The sequence below is a fragment of the Sipha flava genome, unplaced genomic scaffold, assembly GCF_003268045.1.
Source record: "Sipha flava isolate LNK unplaced genomic scaffold, YSA_version1 221_pilon_pilon, whole genome shotgun sequence".
In the NCBI taxonomy this organism is placed as follows: domain Eukaryota; kingdom Metazoa; phylum Arthropoda; class Insecta; order Hemiptera; family Aphididae; genus Sipha; species Sipha flava.
The window spans coordinates 225,406-247,139 of NW_020272852.1; the positions used below are offsets into that span (position 1 = coordinate 225,406).

The following is a 21,734-nucleotide window of genomic DNA, read 5'->3' on the forward strand; positions in this document are numbered from 1 at the left end:
AATTATTTAAAACACTATGGATTTGTATTTTCAAGTCATCTAATGCAGAAAATTTATATTTATTTTGTTGACTTTTGTACGATTGCGTTCTTAATGACGTTTCATTTTGTATCAACGTAGTGTATATTGAATATACAGACATATATATATTATTTGAATTACCCAATGTTACCCGAGAAAATAAATGCTTATCTTTATGTTTGTCATTTTATAAATGTGTGTGTGTGACATTCTTTTAAACAAACGAAAGAGTTGATTACGATTTTCTACAAAATCTTCCTACATCCCCACAACTGATTTCTCTTCAACTTCTCCGATAAAATTATACTGGCACCAAGTTGTCACGTGTTATTCACAACTGCCCATAAAATAGATTTGGAGAAACTTTGGGTCATCAATAGGCATTGGTATCAACGACTCAATCTTACGATTTCTAAATTACCTCCACCGGATGTGAGGTCATAAATTTTGGTTGTCCCAAATGACGTTACTTGGAAGCAAGAAATGAATTCGCTTATTTTGCGCAATTGTCGGATTGACTATTAAGAAGTGACTGTAAATGTTTCGGCGAGGAGAGAAGAGGTTAGGTAATTGTAAAACTTTTCCTGGTGCGCAACACGCGTCGTGTATTTCATTGCTAAATCCCAACGCCTGACAAAAAATGGCATACTTTGTCCATTTTACCGATAGCAATTTTAGAACGCGCAGAACAATTAATGTCTGGTGCATATTCAAACGTAGAACGAATAAATTAAAACGAAATTATTTTCAGTAAAATAGACAGGTTCACCGTTTTTAGGTGCACACTCAGGTGCACGGGAATGTGGCATTTTAGGTTTTTTTTGGTTGTTATAGCAACAACGTAACAACAACTGTCCATTCGGACTTTATCAGGTGTACTGATGATTCCCTTTTCTTTTTTTGCGATAAAAGGTAGCTTTTGTTCTTCTCTGAAGTCTAATCTACCTCTGTATCGAATTTAATCAAAATTGGTTAAACATATTCGGAGTCCATCGAACTCAAATCGTCGAACATGTCATATATCATATTAACTGTAACAAATTGTAACAAGTGTTTGACTTAATTGGTAGACTTTCTAAATATTTTCTTTCATAAAAACCTAGTCCAATAAATTACGAATTTCAAAATGATGAAAAGGAAATTTTTATAATTATAATAAAAATAATGTTTATCAAGTTATAAAAAGTGGCGACTGTATAGTTTAGTAATTAAAAAGAGGTTTTTAGGTAACATTTTAAGTAATAGAGGTCAAAATTAAATTAAACGCACACTGCAGTATACCCAGTCTAATTAAAATGTAATTAAATATTTCACATTTATTGCTCTGCAACGCTCAATAATAAGACAAAACAAAATCGTATTGCTTCATTACGGCTCCGGTAGTTAATAATTTGTACGTTTCACAAACGTGAATAACATTAGTGTAGCTGTAACATTTTTTTTTTTAAACATTATTTGATAAGTCACTATGCGACTTTTACGTAATGAAAAATCCGTCTTATATAATTTATCTATTATGTTCTACGAATCGTTTTTAACCCAGCATAAAAGTAGTATCCTTTCATGCGAATGTTATATTTACACTACGAATTATATTTAATTTATAACGCACAGGCATTTGGTACGTTTAATCATTCGTAGTTCAGGATCACTTGAATTGGAATAAAGATTATCATTTTAACTTATAAATGTATGAGCGTACATATTCCGAACGTGTTTAATATTGTTATTCGCATGACAACGTCGATAAGCTATTCAGCGGTGAGTTTATACTCACGAATAGGATAAACAAACGGAGATAAAAAAGTGGAAATGAATAAATTGGCAGAATTTTTACGAGAAAACAAAATATATTGATGTAAACCATCATAAGAATAAAAATAACAACCGTTAAGGACTACTACGCCACAGTGTAGGGTTTATGTTTTGCGTATCGTACGCCAATTCCGTAACGCAATAAAATATTTTTAAAGTATTTTTATTCGTATATTATACATGCCCCAACACACACACACGTGAAATGTGACGTAGTATGTACCGAATACAAAAATATGGCCAAGTAAACATTTTACATTAAATTATCCTTCGTAGTAATACGTTTAAAGTTAAAATAATATTATGTACAACATATAAACGTTATACTCGCGCGCCTACCTGATTCAAACAATCCTTTGTGTATACCGGCGTATGTTAAACATTTAACGGATGTCCGACGAATTATCGATTTTGACTAATCTCGCGACAATTGACTGTCATATCGCACAGCGGTTATCACAAGTTAATGGGTACCAAAATTCCACTATCAGCCCTGCAGATCGTACGATTCATGCTGAACTGGTCGATCTTGTTGGTCGATTTCATTCCTAACCATACATGATATGCCGTATGGTGCCCGTAACTGTTGAAAATATCCATCCATTTCATGTAATTGAGTGTGGTAACTGATGATAAAAAGTGATACTGTTGTTGCGTGCTGTCAGTTCAACCGTTGAAGAGTGGATGTGAGAGGATAGATTTATTAAATAATTACTAGACTTTATATATTTACTATTTATTGATAAATTATTCTAAGTCCAAAAACATTTATTAACTAAAATTATTTCTATGTACAAACATTTTTAATCTAACTAGCGTGAAGGTGCTTGCTAAGCTCGGATTAAAACACATCTGAATATTGGTCTGTTAGCAACCCCCTTATATACTCAGATCTTATGGGAATCAATGGTGCAACAATGTGTAAAAGTTGTTCCTGATTATTATAAATATAATATTTATTACTTTACTGACCTTGCTAATATTACTATTCATACATCTCCCACATTTTGTCGTACTTCTTTTTAATTGCTTTTTAAATATTACACTTTGGAATGTAGCCATACAGTTCATATATAATATGTGTTTGTGTTACCTTCTGATTTTAATTAATAATTCATTTCTGTTTATACGAATATTACATTATTTATAATAATTTCCCGATTTCTATTATTTATGATATATGTGGTCCCTCCTAGGTAGTAAGAGTCGTAAGGACCTACATCTATGTATGTCCGTAACACAGTCGATAAGTATCTAACCGTATTGTTACGAATTTAATAACTATAAGTACATATATATATATATATATATATATATATATATATTTTAAATAAAGGCCTATTAAATATAACGTATGCATTGACTAACGGGACACGGCTATATATAATATAATATATAATATATATAATATATATATTTCTTTCGAAGTCCAGACGGTTTAATAGTTTATTGTGCAGTTACTGTACACGAATTTAATGATAACCGTAGGTACGTACGTGTGCAGGTGCCGTTATACGGACGACAGTATTACGACTCACGTATTCATGACCGAATTTCGTTAACCGTGCACGTTACCGCAGTGTATATACCCGTGATAGTCGACAGTGCCGGACCATTTAATTTTGTGTGTTCGGGTGCGATTACGAACGGCCGCGCTGAAAAGCGATAGAGGTACATGCAACTATATTGACATGGATTAACAACCAGAAATAAAAACGATTATACCATATTTATACGTAACAGATGCGTTGATCGAATGCGCGGGTCACATTTCGATCGCGGAATATAGCGCATGCATAAACATACGAATACGGTCGAAACACGGTCTTGGACGGTATAACGCAGTGCGTGCACGAACTTAATGTATGTACAACGACCATATAATAACAGTAATAAACGTGTGTATACGTGCAGGTGCTGTAATACGAACGTTTACAAACATATTATTGTAACCGCGCGAGAGCTTGTGATGTCGAGCACTCGAAAAAAGGTGTTGTTGCGATTTTTCGTTCTTTCTTTCGGTTCGTTTTATCTTATCGTGCTCAGCGCTAATAATAATTTTTTTTAACAGGCGTACGCGTGTACTTGGATTTTATTATTGTTTCATTTGTTTTTTTTTGTTGCGTTGCAGTTTAAAAAATGAGTTTTTCTGCGGAAGCTTCATCGGCAGCGGCAGCGCTGGACGCGGCGGCAGCTGCGAAAAAATTGAATTTAGAAAAAGCGACAAACTTCATGAAACAGTACAGAGACCCGCACAGCCGTGAGCTGAAAAAGCTCTCCGCAAACCAATTCATGGACGTGTGGAGTCATTACGACAAAGACGGTGAGTGCATAAAATCGTGTACGCGGATGGATTTAACGACGTCGCGAACGATATCGCCGAGCCGACGTGCATTTGCAATGAGCTGTAAAAACGCGGCGCGGTAAACGGAATGGGTTAGGATAGAAAGGGGTGGGGCATCGGTAACGGAGTGAATGATAATTCGAAGGAAAACGTTTAAATGGTGTAAACTCTTACGGCATTTTATCCGAAAAACTCTATACCATACATTACACTGTTATGAAACGCCTGCGCATACGCGTGCACCGTTGACGTGTACTTACGCTCGGCTCAAAAATCGACGTAAACCGTAATCAATTTTAGCGACCAGACAAAAGTTTGTTTTACGTGTTTACTTCGAATACATTATAAATAACATTTTCCGCTTTTTCCCCGAAGGTCATAGCACTACGTAATGGTGTTCGGCATTTGTCTGTATAAATATATTCCACGCGTCCGAACGGTATTATCGCGCGCGGTGGTCCAACTAAAATTATCCGGTTAGAGCCGGGGACGGCAAGCAATTTTAATTGGAGACCTAAAGCTGATCGAAATAATAATAACCAACGAGTTGCACGGGAAACTATATATCGTATCGTAATAGTATATTTTCTGGTTCTACGAAATGGTTTCAAAATAATTACAATATGAATATTACAAGACCGTCAACCGTCATCGATCATAATAATATATGATTTATGCAATGAACAAAATGGACATTTTATTCGTTTTTTGTCCGTCGGTTGCATTTAGCCAGTTACCCACCTCTGAACGACTTGGAGCTACACGTTCACCGGTGCACAAAATCCGGCGCTGGCGCGTTTTCTTTTACTCGCGTATCTGCAGCGAGGATGACTATTTTTATTTTACTTTTTTACTTTTTATTTTTTTTTTTTGGCAACCGCTACCCATAATAATATATACGGTGTGTGCAGCAGGTGAAATAAATTGTCCGTTTTATCTCGTACGCACGCACATATACAATATAGTAATCCTCGGGCAAACGACGGGAAGAAACGCCCGTAAATTATTATATATAAATATTTATCGAGAGATAAAGAGAGAGGGACATGGTGTCGGGAACCCCGCGATCGCTGCTGCAGTGCAGAGACAGTGAAGTTTACGACGGGTGGACGGAGTAGAGCTGATATTGATTTATAGCGGACCGATAGTTTTTAATAAAACACCACCATCGAATTCGTTTTGACAACCGCCTTCGCATCGGCTGGCTACGGCGTTCCGCTATTTCATTATTATTGTTGGAATTAATTTCGTTGTTTATGGTCGTGGTCATTGTACGACGTTTGCGGATGGTTTTTCCGTTCACTCGCAGCAGCGCCGAGTCGCGGTGGCAAACGATTGGCAATCTCTCGCGTCGTATCTCGATGGTCGCACTTGACTCGAGGATGCGTATGGGAACAGCGAAATGAGTGTTATCAACGAGATTTTATATTTTTTTTTTTTTTGATATCGTGCTGCTGCTGCTGCTGCTCGTTCGCGTGTACTTCATCGATTCGATAATTCAATATAACCCGACGTAATGTGATAATCAACAAAGATATATGCACGGTGTATGACCGGTGCTATACATTTGATACATAACTACGACTTATAACAGGCATGGTAAACTTTTTGAACACTACGTGCCCAAAATTAAATTACCTTTTTTTCTTTTTTTTTATAGAGCGTGCCATGAAAAAAATATTAAAAATATTATATTTTGTTATATTATAATTTGATTGTATAATTAATGTATTGGTATAAGAAGGTTAGTTTAGGTACATAATAATAATAATAATAATATATAATCTATATATATAAAAATGGAGCCAAAAATGTATACAATTTCATCAATTGAGAACAGCTGGCCCAGGTTAGGTTAGGTTAGATTTGGCTCAAATTTTTTTAATTGTTCGTAATTGCAAGGAGAAGGTTTTTACGGAAAAAATTTGGAAAAGTGCTATTGTTTAATAAATTGTAGTTTAATTTAATAACTTTTGAACCGATCGATAACTGCGCAATTGAAAATGAATTATTAAATAAAACTATTAAAAAAACTATTAAAAACGATTAATTTTATTTTTTGTATTTAATGACGGGTATTGCATAAATATTAAACAACAAGATCCCTCAACAAGTGCCAAAACAAACAAGAATGTTAGTTCGAAGAATTATTATGCATATCGATAGATAATTAGACGCGATCAGGACAACGTTATTCTACGATGTCATAGCTTTGTCAACAATTCATGGTCGACATGTATGTAAAAATAGAGAGCGAACAATTTCGATACTTGCGATTCAATCAAAAACAATTGCGTGCAGAAGATTCTCAAAACAATTGTTAAATATCAATGATGGGAAAGTTACTACAGATGAAACGGGATGTATAAAATTACCGACCGATTTCTGCACAATCATTGATTAGCAAGATACTCTCATTGACCAGATATTTCCCAATGTACACAGGCAATACACAAGTCATGAGTGGCTGGCAGAAAGAGCAATTTTAGAAGCAGAAAATGTGGACTTTAACGAATTGAATCTCAAGATACAACATTTGTTATCAGGATAGTTGCTATCATACAAATCTATTGATACAGTTTGCGATGCTATTAAAGCTGTAAATTGTCCAACAGAATTTTTAAACTTATTGGATTTACCAGGCAAGCCACCGCATAATTTGCAACTGAAGGTTGGATCTCTGTTTATTTTGCTTCGTAATTCGAACGCACCACGGTTGTGCAACGGCATGCGATTAGTCATTAAACAATTAATGAAAAATGTAATCGAAGTCATCATTTTAAATGGCAAATTCCGAGGTGAAAATATATTATTACAACGAATTTCTATTATACCACACAAGTGCCAATACAATTTAAATGCCTTCAATTTCCAATTAGATTGGCATTTGCAATGACTATCAATAAGTCACAATGCTAAACGATGTCTGTCTGTGGCTAAGATTTGAGCACATTATGTTTTTCACACGGAAAATTATACGTGGCGTGCTCTCGAACCATCCAATTTGTTTGAGTTGGTGAAAGAGGGGATAACAAAAAATATTGTACACACTGTTGCATTAAGGGATTGATATTGTTTTTTTACTAATATTGTCATAATTAGCGATATATATAATTTTAATGGATCAATTTTAATAAATTATTAAAAAAATATATGTTTGATGATTTTCATTTTTATATTCCGTCACCGTTCACGGCACTCCATACCTCTTCCATTTATATACCATATCCTTACCCACCTATATTATATTAGTTTTTTTTTCTAGCAAAATATTCTCTAGAAAAAATTTATATGACAAAACAACGTCTGTCGGATCAGTTAGTAAATAATAATAATAATTATAATAATATTGCTTAGTTAATTATTTATATTATATAATTTATAATAGTAAAAATTTTCGCGTGCCATGGATTTGCCATCCCTAACCTATAGGGATCCAAAACCCTACAAATGTCGTAATAATTAATTTTACTCGTTTTTCAGACAATCCTATTGTATTTAATAGTCGTCATCACCTTTGACGTTTGTTCCTTAAAATATTACATTGTTGTAATATATTTGTACGATTGTCGTTTTGTTACTAATATATATATATATGTACTTATGTATAAACATAAACTTTGAGCTTTTACGTGATTACGACGTTAATTAATATCTAAGATTGTGTTCTCTTGTGTACACCTGAACCCTTATTTTCATAGTGATTTCTGTGACATGAATCTGAAGAGCATTGGCTATATATAAACAGGAAAAATCAATGTATTTATGTTTTGTAATTATTGGAGTTTCTCTGCGAGTTATTCTATTTTTTTTTCCGTGTTCAAATAACTTTCATCCCTTCTGTACTTTTTGAAAATACACTGTGGATTTTCAAAATGATAAGATGTTTCAAAAGTTTCAAAATATTTCAAAAGAGCTACAAGCATCTTGAAAATCACAAGTAATATTGAACCAATACTATTTATAACAATTTAAATAGGAAGAGTACACTAATTTTCATTCACATCATAATAAATAGTAATCGGTTTATTGTTATTGTTTAGGCTATATTTTCAATGATTTGTATTCGTTTTTGAAAATTATTCATGTAGGTACACAACAACTTATAAATTACTTGATAAATTCTATGTATATTTAATCAATCGTATTACCTCTAGAGTTTTAGAATGATAAATAGTAATTGTTGTTATTAGTTTTATAAATTATACATATTTTGTTTTAAAAAATAAAACCAATACGATTGCTACAGTTAAATAATTGATTCAATGGACAGAAAAAAAAAATTAAATTGAAAGGAGAAATGGAAAATACTCTAACCTTGTCAGATCACAATAATCTGCCTACTCTAAGAAGAAATTTGAATAATAATGATTAATAATTACGATGATACTTTAAATACAGCGTTTCCCAAAGTGGGCGATATTACCCTCTTGGGGCGCTAAAGCTATCCAGGGGGGGTAATGGAAGTTACAAGCTTAGTTAAAGGATAGTTCATTACAAAAAGGTGGTATTCTTAAAATGGACATATCCAAATGGGTTTTGGATCCTTTTTCAAATACATAAACCATAGATTCTGCAGTATTAGAAGAATTGATAAAAGTAACTACAAATGAGGAATTAAAATTTAAGTTCAAGGAAGGTTACAAGTATTCTGGCTACAAAAACAGATACCTATACTTTATCCTGGATTGTAGGTTGTTGTACAAACATTTTTGATAGCACATATATCATCCTACTTGATTGAACGTGGATTTAGTGCAGTAACCAATTAACTCACTAAAAAAAAAAAGACTATGGTTACAAATAACTAATCGTGGGGACTTATGAATGCTGCTTACGGAAATCGAACCTAATATCAATGAACTTCTAGCTATACATCAACCACATCCATCTCATTGAGATATTTTTTTTTTCATTTGTACCTATACATTATGTATTAACTTTTTGCAACAATTTGCATTAACTTTTGTAACAATATTTTTTTTAAGGGGGCGTCTATCGGATTTTTTTTTTTTGGAAGTGGGTGGTAAAAATAAAAAGTTTGGGAAACACTGCTTTAATATATTACATATAGTGTAATTGAAAATATTTCTAAGTGATTTAAAATAAATTTATGAAGTATCATTTGAAAATAAAGTAAATATCATTCATATGTCTATTATGGAAGAGATTAATATATACTCGTAATATAATATTGTTGGTTATGAAAAAAAATGATGAAATTATGTTGCGAATATTGTTACACTAATATTCTCCCAAAATAAATTCGAGATGTATTTAAATTTTCTGAACTATACCACCCAACTGCAACGGTAAAATAAATTTTCATCCTCTAAGTTCCATATAATAATTTGTCGCTATCGATATAATTAGTAATACGTGCGTACGGCAAGGAATGATATAATCGTTAATTACCAGGTATATATGTGTGTATATATATATGTGTGTGTGTGTGTGTGTATGTGTGTGTGTGTGTGTGTGTGTGTGTGTGTGTGTGTGTGTGTGTGTGTGTGTGTGTGTGTGTGTGTGTGTGTGTGTGTGTGTGTGTGTGTGTGTGTTTGTGTGTGTGTGTATGTATATGTGTTTTAATTAGAGGAAAAGTAGTTAAAGGAAATGTTTAATGACTCCCGATATCTGCAGCTAGTTAAATTGTTAACACCGAGTTTTGTACACGAGTAGTAGTTTGAAACAGTTTTAATAGTTAAAAGTCTTCGACTACTTCTGCATTAGTTGTCGTATAAAACGTTAGTGAGATACAAATTATACGGAACAAACGTTACTTTGGACGGGTAAGGAAACATTAATTAAACCAGTGGAGATAATTTCGGGAAAAAATAAAACAAAACTCGTTAAATTGAACTCCCAAAAAATATAAAAAGCTCTTGGTAATTATGGTCCCGTGTTGAATATCAAATGTTATACGCACGTCAGTGTTGAATCTGCATGTCTATTTTCATAATCGAATAACTCGACGCCGTACGCACGATTCGATTTGTAGGTCTGTCAAATAGCATTTTTAGTTATGCACTCCGTGCATGTTTATTTTCACGTGCGAACTGTAAGGGAAAACTTTATGAATTTCAATTTCCTATACAACGAATTTAAATTTACACGAAAAAAAAAATAGAAAAAAAAAATCGGCGAACCGCAAAGCGACATTTAACCATTGCGATGCATCGTGACCGATTCAGTTTCTTAATCGAAATGTTCTCGACCGCAGTACAAGGTCGATTTGAACCATCCAATACTCAGCAGAAACGAAATGGTTTCGTATAGCGGAACAACGTGAAAATAAAACAGCTTCTGCAAATAACCACGCGTGCACGTCCGCGTATCGCAAACGAACCCGATTCAATAGGGTTGTGCATGTCGTATGGCGTTTTCGTTTCCGTCGCAGACGATACGATAATTATTGCGCGTCGTTCGAATTTAACGATAGAAGACGACAGTAAGACACTGCGCGTATTCGAATTATTCGATCACCCGCAACGCTATTGCGGAACACATTGACTGGAATAAATTAAGTTAAGTCGAACGTCGGACGAATGTGACGTCTTAATACATGTTGTTCCCGGTGTACGTACACCACGATTCGGCGATACTATATTCGGATCGTCTTTGGTTTCGGTGATGAATTATTGACCGACGATGTTTGATGGTGATGCCGTGCTTCGAACGCGACCCATCGCAGAAAAAACCCGTTGAATCGATACAGGATCGGCTCGAATTGACTCATACGCCACCGCGGACAGCAGGACGAGCGCAATGTACATCGATCGAAACGCGGCGTTTTCCCGTTCGACAATGTCGTAAATATATTTCGGATTCACTATCCGAACGACACAGACAATAGTGTACACGCCGTAACTTTCCCATGACAGTAAATTATAATCTATTGCATTGTAACCACTGGTGGACGGATCGCATTGGTCGAATATTTTGTTTCTCTCTCGGTGCGTCGTTACCGAAAACGACAGCTCGGATTAAGTTTCCGACAAACTAATCGTAGTATTATCATCGCTGTGTTGTCTGAAATCGAAATATTAACGTTCGAAAGAGATATTAAAAACGTGCGAAGATAATAAAATTAATAATATAATGAATAATAAAGATAATAATATTGTCTAATGCACAGTATATACGAGGACAGCGTACAAGGAACAGTTATTCTTCAATGTTAGAACACTGCGATCGTTGTAATGTAAATAAATAAAGCCGAAAGACAGAAGCTTGGAGCTAGGGATAAGGAAATTCAATTTGTTTTTTTCAAAACCACTTAATGTATTATGAAAATATCCGTGTACCATGTACGTGAGAGTTAGAATCAGAAGAATCCCCACGAGGTTCAGATTTCGGGAACATGAGAACGATAAACAAGACGCGAAATCCAAAAACGCGATCGCCATCTCCTTTAAATGCATTTTATGGCACACACACACACACAAACACACACTCATACATAATATTATTTTAATCGTTTTCCACCAAAGTTTATTTTCATAGAATCGTATACATTATAATAAATTAATATATAATGTTCACCCGGGTCTTTGTGTTAACCGCATGTACTCTTTCTAATAAAATTATCAACAATACCATAATACTATTGTAATATTTTCATTGATAATATTTTCTCAGATTATTAATCAAAGTATAATATAGTTACCATATTCTTTTTTTTTTCACAATCCGTTCATGTTAACTTTCAGAAAGCAAACAAACGATATTCAGTAGCCGGATTTCAATTCTTTTCGAATAATATTATTTTATGTAACGCGTTACAGAGCACGGAAATGTTTACAAACTGCTCGTTGAGATGTTTTCGTTCATCAAAGCACATAATTCGATGGCAGTCGTTTTTTCTTTAACGGAGAAGGTAAAAAAAAATATTGTTTCGATTTTATCACGATTCGAATAAATCGTGTTTCTTTGAAACTTCCAACAAAATACTGTTTGTTCGATATCTATAATGACCGTAAACGTGCATATAATATATGTACCGCAGTTACAATAAGTATTCGCTAAATCCCCGCAACGGGTGGTGTCGGGTATGATGCCGTACAATCACGCGCGGAACACTATCCTAAAAACCATTGACAATAATAGTAATAATCACGATAATCATAGCAATAGATACGTTTTCAATTTATTTTTATAAATATAAACCAGCTATAAGGGCGTGGTAGAACGGATCAACTAATCACGGGCGATGTGCGTGTTAATGTCAAACCACGCGTTAAATATGATCTCAGATGACTGAAATATATTATTTAGAACTTTTGTTCACCGCATGACATGCAAACCACATCGGCAGTTCAGCCTGTGCGGAGGGATCCGGTGGGCGAATGCAAATGGGACAATTATTGTTCAGGGCACAGTCGTTTTAAAGGGCGTGAGATTTATTCATTTTTTTTTTTTTAGATAATTGTCGATTTAACAGTCGCGATTTATTACAGTGGCTAGAAAAACAGTAAAAAAAAAAGCTGAACAGAGGGTTTCACCTATCAATCCTTTGAACGCGAAAATCGTTTAAAAACCATCGCACGATGACGCAAACCGTGGTTATTAAGATATTGTTGCTATGATAAGTGTGTGTGTGCAGTGTAAGCACAAACCAAACTTGTGAACAATATTCCATGCCCGTACAGCATAATATTATACAATCATAGAATAGTATTCATCGATCAGTTGGTTTTTCACGGTTATACGTGTGGTTTGATTTATAACACGATTTACCACTGTACACCGGCGGTCGTCGCATGTAAAAGTAAACTTTTTATTTTACAATTTATTTTTATTGCTTAGTAATTAAACATGGTAACCGGAAATAAATCAATAACCATAACGACTCGGATTGTATTAAAAAACCTCGTAGATTATGAAACCCGTTGGTCTCAACGATCCGGTAAAAAGTTTCAGAATTAAAAGCAAAAATATTAATAATATTAATTAACCCCAAGGGTTAATTCATTATTGTGCTGTTAATGATTTTCTTTTTATTGGACTTATCACGGGAATTTACTATGAGCAGAATAAGTGTTGAAACTGAATGAACGCATTTAATATAGTCGGATAAAATCTATATATATTTGTGTTAAAAAGTCATCATCTCACTGTACGAACACTGGCATAATGTTTATTTGGATTCAACTCCTTAAGAATGCGCACTTCTGTGCCGCATCAAAATTTTTTTCTTAGATTTTTTTTTCATCTTTAACGATGTACATTTCAAAACCTAATTTCTTTCGTCGTTAATAAGTTAACAGTGTGATGAGCTGATGATAATAATTATATATTGTACAACACTTGGACGTTACTTTATGTAATATTTATTTTTGATAATATCTATTGACTATTATTCAACAGTTGACCATTATTTATTATAGGTATCAATTACACATTCCTTATATGCGTTACATATTCGTATTCATATTGAATGGTTCTACATTGGTCCCGTTTCTCTGATTTAATGCGTTCGTACAGAGCATATAAATCTCTACAGGGTCAGAATAGCATTCCATATCGTTCAGTGTAATACCAATCTTATAGTACAGTAGTTGTGCAAAACAATTGCAGTTATATAAATCATGTTTGAATTATACGTGTTAGTATGTGAAATTATTTCACGAATCAATAAGATAAGTCGTATAGAACACGGTTATACTGCGTAAAACGTTTTTGATAAATAATATTGTAACCAAACGATTTTTGTTTTTTATTTTCTCTCTAAAACCATAGACTAAATAATTCGCACGATTCGAAAAGCGGACGAAAAACCCTATTCCAACACACGCAGATCATAGTTAATGCGTAGTCTTACCAAATAGATTAAGTTTAAGATTTAGATTAAGTACAAGTCAAGATTTTCGCCCGTCAAATATTTTTATGAATTTCTAGCAAAACACTGGATTAAATGTTGTATTTTTAACTCTGTAAATAACTTAACTTCAGATATATTTTTTTTCTTTTTTTAGCTCACTGAACTACACTCCAGAAAACAATATATTATAAGTATTTGGATGTTTAAATAAATCAAAGGTGGTTTTTTATTTCTGCGTACATAACTGAACAATTTTCTTTTCTTTTTTTGTATTCATATTTAAAAACCGCTCATAATTAAAAAAAAAAACTAATTATTTTAAAAATATTTATCATCACCATTTTTATTAATTCAACAACGGAATTAAAATTACTCAAATACTAACAATTTTTCAACGTAATAATAAAATAAATTTTTTTTTTTAAATAACCGTGATCAGAATTTTTTTTAAATTTAAATTAATTTTTAATGGTCTCCTACAGGTACAAAATGAAGAGAACATATATATTATTTTTATATTTTCAAGGTGTACAATATATTACGTTCGTTTCCCGAACACAAATGCTAATGTTTTTTGATAAAAAATAAAAATACAAATAAAATCGCATTAAACCTTTTTAATATAGAGTGCATAAAAAGAAATAATATAACTGTGGTATTAATGGAAATCTGATAGTTCTCGAGATATTTGTGGAAAGTGAAAACAATTGTAAAACGAAATAAATATATACATTTATATTATTCTCGCACAATGTACAAAGGAAAAATATATCCATTCGGATAAGTTTTGAAATTAAATTGCTTTGAACATTGCAATTATTTCCAAATGAAATAAACTTAAAAAATTTTATTTTTCTTTCCCGCCTAAGGACGGAATTATTTCATTCAATTATATCGTTCTCGAATTTTATATAAGTATATTACTTGCCGACGCAACGTGGTGATAATATCCTGCGTGTAGCAGAATTGCCTACCCAGTGCGCCGTCGAACTATCACACGTTCGGGGAGTATAATTAATAATATAATTAATAATAATAAATGTTGTCCCGCCAGAAGTCGTTAATAGTGGTTTAAAACAATTTGACAGCGGTGGTTTCTCACGAAAACCCACGTCTACGCAAAACAAGTACAATTGTCAAACGAGAACGCCAATTAATATTTCATGCGTTCGGATAACCGACATCTAGTTCATGGTTGCTATTCGTATTATATTTATTGTTTGTTTTATAAATAATTGAAATAATCATATTATATTGTTTCTATTTTAGATGAAGTCGTATTATATGCATTATCTCTTTCAATCTATATTTATAATCCAAGTTCATCTTATTAAGTCAAATGTTTAAGTTTTATGGTTATATCTTAATGTGATTAAGTTCAAACGAAATTAAAAATTAACACGATTATTTATTCACTTTAATAATTATAAGAAATAATAACAAAAATATTTTTTCTAGACGGGTATGAATTAACAAAATAAGTAGTCCAGAAAACCTCGATATAATATAATATTAATATTGCTTTCATTTTTTAATCAAAGTTAATCGGATTGTATATTTATTAAAGAAAAACAATTATATAATCATTTTCAGTATAAATATAATATTTTATATACTAGGAATCGAATTTTTTCTTTACATTATATATATATATAAATTTATCTTAGATAAAATGGTAAATTACCAATTATCATAATTTAAGTATTGTTTAACCGTACATTGTTATTAAATTAGTAAGGAACAATGGTGAACAATATGCGTTATAATTAGCATTTTTTATTGATTATAAAAAAGTAAACTCCTGAGGAATTCATTAAGGTAATATTTAAAAAGCTAGATTGACTTTTTTGTTAAAAAAAAAAGAAAAAATACGATATTATTTTATACGATATTACATCTTTAACCTTTTTAAACACAAATGGATTATGAATCATAATTTATGACATTCAAACGGTAAATTTAAATGACTCGGTAATATAATTTATATAATTATGAAATAAATGTAAAGTAATAATAACCGTGTTATAAACGGCGTAACTGTGGGTGTGCAATTTATTACAGTTGATCAAATACAAACGACCGAAATGCGGTGTTTGAATATAAATTGCATTAAAAATCGAAATAGATTATATTTTCAAACTATAGTGGGTTCTGCTTAATACGGGCAAAATGATTTCATCCCAAATCCAATGTATACTAACAAGGTTAAAAAATTCCGTAGAATATGGGCACTCGTTTCGACTTATGTGGACAATATTTATTAAATCATAAACACATATGTATTTAAAAATGATTGATATAATCGAGTTTTATTGTGTCTATGAAATTTTGTTTATCGAAAGTAAAAAAAAATCATTACCATTTAAACATTAATGGGATTCTGTTGACTAGATAAAGAAAAAGTGATGTAATAAAGCGATAGTCGACTTACGTTCTGTAACTCGATAACAATAATTTCAGTTTTAACGTGAATTTCAACGTGACACTATGCCTCAAAAAGATCTTTCCCTAAAAGAAAAAATCGCGATTTTAAATCAAGTAAAGTTGCTTCCTCCAGGCACTTCACAACCTTTATATTTCAAAACAAAAATTCAATTAAAATCAAACTGACAATCAAAAATGTATTCACACTAAACAACATAAACAATGAACAATTATGTTTTGTACACCTTCCACGTCCAAATAATAATTTTATTTGGTGTTTTTTATGTAGTAATTTTTATTTTTTATTTTTATATTTTTCAATTAGGTATACATAATCTATACAATGTAGCACAATAAGCATATATAATATTATTAAGTAACAACAGGGTTTTTTTTTTTTTTTTTTTTTTTAATTAAGAAATCACCTTTTGATGACACTTGACAATGTAGTAATTTATTTTTCATATCCAATTTGTGTGAACATGTTCGAAAACAAAATTTATTTTTTTTGATATTATAAATGTTTGTATTTTGAACTGATTTCGGTTATTATGCACAACCACTAAGTGCGGGCAAACGGATCTGGTCCCATCATGACCACATAAAGCGGAATCCACTGTATTCGGGTATCGGTGGATAATTTCATTACGACCCTCCCGTACTTCACATGACTAAAGTTTACAGAAAACACATACATGTATAAAACTTGTCTAAAACTTCACATGGAACACCGGCAGGTATACTATGGAGTTCACAGCGTAATTTCTCGTGAAAGACAACGCGACAGATGAACGTTTATTATGCAACGTTAGCTGTGTGGCAAACAAACGTGTAGCGGCTGCAGTCATGCGATACATATTTCCCTCTCGTAGCATTATTATGGACATAAACATGTTTCCGTGTTGATTTTCGTTTATGACAATTTTCATACATTATTTCGAATGGAAATTTTAATCTTTTCGACATGCTAATTCGAATAATTACGATGCATGCGTGGTTACCACTAAATACAATCAGAATTGATCTGAAGATTATCAAACAAAACGTTCGTTTAGAACTCATTTGTTCACTTACGGTCCCAAGGTTTTTAAACATGCTTAACACACATCTCTTTTTGTATCCATCCTTTAGTTACCAGCATATGGTTATGTTTATTGATAACAAAATATTTATAATAAATATAAAGGTGCACTAGCTTATTTACCCAACTTCGCTCGGATGGTTTTTAATTAGTTTTATAAATGTTTTTATCATTTTCAAGTACAAAACATACACACACACATACACGGAGTATAATATTATAAAAATGGGTTAAGTATTTTCGTGTACAGTTTTTTTTTTTTTTTTTTTTATACGTTTCAATTTTATGATTTTCCTAGAGTTGTTAAGGATACGTAAGTCCACATACCGTTATTGATACAGCGAAAAGCTCTCTCGTATTTGGTGCCTATCTACAATATCCAGCCTCTTTCAGAGTTACATCTTAACGATTGTCATATTTTAACAACCTTTCGCTTCCCATACTTCTCAAAATGTCGAAAACTTCTTGATTATTGAGTTTTTTAAGATCTTCGAAAAAGGTTGGCACACGCACATAGTGTAAGAACATTACAAAACAAGAAACATTCCATATACTAACATAGATCGAGTAAACTCGACCTAAGGCATCTTCAGATTTGGTACCTGGCCAATTCTGAACAGGAGCTGTTTTGAATTCGGCGTTTCCATTATCTTACTGTTGTGTTCCAAGTGTAATACCACGATATATAAACATACAGATTTATCACAAATTCACCGCGGTGAATGTAATTTTTGAAGAGAACATAGTTGCTCTTGGAAATTATTTTTAATACTATAGACTCGTTCACCATTTTCTAGGTACACACTGAGGTACTAGGTTCATATGTAACTATAGGGTTCCTTTCCGGGTTTTCCGTAATAATAACAATCACAAAACAACAACTGCCCGTTCAGGCCTTATCAGCTATATCAGGTGAATTGTTTCCTTTCTTTTTTTGTGACAATAGGTAACCTATATTTTTCCAAGGTATATTCTATCTCTTTACCAAATCAAAATCAATCAAGTCCAAGTCCATTTCGAAGTCCATTGAGGACAAAACGTCGAACATATCATTTTTATATGTAAGATATATTTATATGTATCAAAAATAGTTCAAATAAACCTGTTTCGTGCGAATAAAAACCATTTTTCATCGGGTCATATTGTGAATCTAAGCCATTCGCAAACCAACTTAATGCACATAAAAATCATTCAAGCTATTTAGGATGAGTTCAGTTATATACACACAGACAAAAAAAATATATATTTAAAGATTAATTTTATTGTTTTAAATTCTTATCGGGCAATATCAAAAATATTGAAATATTAATGTTTAATAAGAATTCATACACCGGATAATATTGAAACATTTATACCAAGATATAATTATAAGTACTTTACTTAAAAATTAAGATATTTAATTTATTTAGGATTTCTATACTTAAGGATATTATAGAACAATTAACCTAGTTTTTTTTTCTTTTGAAAAATTGTATATTTTTTTTATTTATATATATTAGGAATTTGCTCAATTCTGATTAGAGAACACAAAAATATAAATGTTGCACAGAAATATTATGTTCAAAGGAGAAATAATTATTTTTCGGTGTAATACGTTTTTTTATAATTCTCAACGTTTATACGTTAATGAAATCAAAAGAAAAAAATATACAAGTATCTATAATATAATATTATAATAAATTAGAGCTTTATATAAAATAAAGGGCTTAGGAGGAATTATAAGAAGTTCATTTCATATATATATATATTTTTTTTTTTTAAATATATAAAACGTAATCTCATAAGTCGTAATTCGATAAGTAATTTAGTTTTCGCAAACGTGACGTTTCTCCATAATTTCAGAAAATGACCGATATAGTTTTCATTTATAGGGTTCTTTTGATATTGAAAAACTAAAAGGATTTCTTTTTTTCGTCCGTGGTCAAAACATTTGTATTCATAACGTACCCAAAATATTATTATTTTTCATAACCCATTTAGATACGAACGAACTTGCTCTGCACGCGTGCACTAATGGTTCATTGGATTTTCAATAAAAGCGGAATACGAAAACGCAATGTATAATATCATATTAAAATTATACACTCGTTCCATTCATACTCGCGTAAATATATAAATGTCTAAATATGTACCTGTTCGTACCTATGATTGCCAGTCAAGCGATTATAGTGTGTTCTATATTTTTTATGCAGAATGACTTACATATTTTTTGTCGTTACCAACTGTCTTAATCTTTTCATAATATCTTTGAAAATAAACTGTTTTTTTTTTTTTATATAAGAAACAATATTATTATTCATTTTGAATTAAATATTAGTTATATGGCATTATATTATCTCTGCACGCCGCATTAAATACCATAACATTAATACTTCAGTATAATAGTATACTTATTAAATGTAATTACATGTTCTAATTACAGTTTACTTATACTTTATAATTATCATTATTATTATTTTTATATTTCGCTTTCATACTTAATGTTATATACATAGATTGAAAGATTTTAATCTTTTCTTGTAATTAGTTTTGCAATATACTCGTAATATTTTATAACTCCACAATTATGTGATTTCGTTTGAAGAAAAATCTGTACAATTGAACCCTATTTCTTCAATGCATTTCTACATATTACACCAAAACTCATTTTTCCATCGATCACTTTTCTTTTAATTAACAACTGTATGTTATAACATGAATATACACATTGTTACAATCCAAATGCTGTTCGAAAGTTCAAATCGAGAAAAAGTTGACAAACATCTAAATCTCCTGATACACGTGACCTTCATTGTTTTCGGACGAAAAACATGTTTTAAAAAATTATTGACAGTTGCGCATCGAGCGAGAATTAGCGCGCAGTCCATATATAACACGGTCGAATTCCACAGAAGAGATGTCTACGTGATTTTCGACAATCGTCTGACAAACGGTATGGTGAACAGACGGCTCCGAGACCGGACACGAATAATATTTTTTGCGGCCAAAGCACTATGAACTACAAATCGTAGAACGAACTCTGATCATCGTCAACTAGTATTGTCTGTTGACCGGCCGATTGACGAACAATGGTCGCTCGCCCTCTGAGTCCAACACGTGCCTCAGAACCGACGGTCGACCGTTAGGGGTCAGTTACGAGTCAGTCAGACACGAGTCCCCAGTGACCACTCAACTCTCTCGTGTGCACGCACCGAACCACCGTTCATTCCCGAAAGCGTGTCGAATAATTACTGTTGAACGATTGCACCGGCCGTCGATCGATCGACTATGACTTGCGTCGCAAAGATGTAAGGTGTACGTTTTTTTTTTTTTTGGTAATTTACCCAGAAAAATGTACGTATATTTACCGTAAATTTTCTTAGTTTGGTAAATTTTAATAATTTTTGTACATCAATATAGGATCACCCTAGGAACTCCTTGTTTTCTCTTAGTTCATGAACTTATAATTATTGTATCACTTATTCTAATTACCTATCGGACAGTAGGGTGTTCATTGTATTATAAATTTAATATACATTTATATACGTAATTAGTACCTAGTAGTGAACTTCAACTATTCTATTCTATTGACATGTTATGAATGTGCACCTCGTTAAGACGTTTAATTTGAGGTGTCACATGCTAATTTTTTCAATAATAATTGATAAATTTACGCGGTAAAAATGTACCGAGCTTACATTTTTACTATTGCGCAATCCCCCCCCCCCCCCCGTCGGATCGTCATAAGGTAACATTTTCTACATTTTTATTGCTTTCTCGATCTTCCATGAAACGTACGCCTTCGTGCGCTATCGCTATAGTATATTAGCCACTATCGTCTCTTATAAGGACAATATTGTTCGCATCTCTTATACTTTATTGAACGTCACCTCTGTCCCGAACCAAAATTCTGTCGTTCTGAATATCAATATCGGTTTGCGCATAAAATTTCATCTAGTGAATTTTAATTTTAATTTTTCGTTTAGAAATTCAGCCGCTGAATTGGTGAGACGTAAATCGTATATTTTATACAGTAATATCATTTAATTAATTTTCGCCGGCAGTGTTAGCCTAAAATATTTAAATGTAGTTTGTACAATATATAAATGGATAGATTTTAATTTTAATTAGTTTAATAACTTAATAGTCATATCGAACAACTCATGACACGATTCCATACATTCAATGCGTATTTTGCGGTATTTAAACTTCACCCCATACGATAAATTATCATATAATATACACATTAC

The 21,734-nt window shown here is 32.2% G+C and overlaps 1 protein-coding gene across 1 annotated transcript in view; it reads left to right on the forward strand.

Moving 5' to 3' along the window:
- LOC112683176 (calbindin-32) overlaps positions 1 to 21,734 on the forward strand; it is an 81,153-nt gene that overhangs the window by 11,481 nt on the left and 47,938 nt on the right. Inside the window, exon 2 of the mRNA XM_025554075.1 lies at positions 3,968 to 4,159. Coding sequence (XP_025409860.1) covers positions 3,976 to 4,159 — 184 coding nt within the window. The 5' untranslated portion in view covers positions 3,968 to 3,975. The remainder of the gene's footprint in view (positions 1 to 3,967; positions 4,160 to 21,734) is intronic.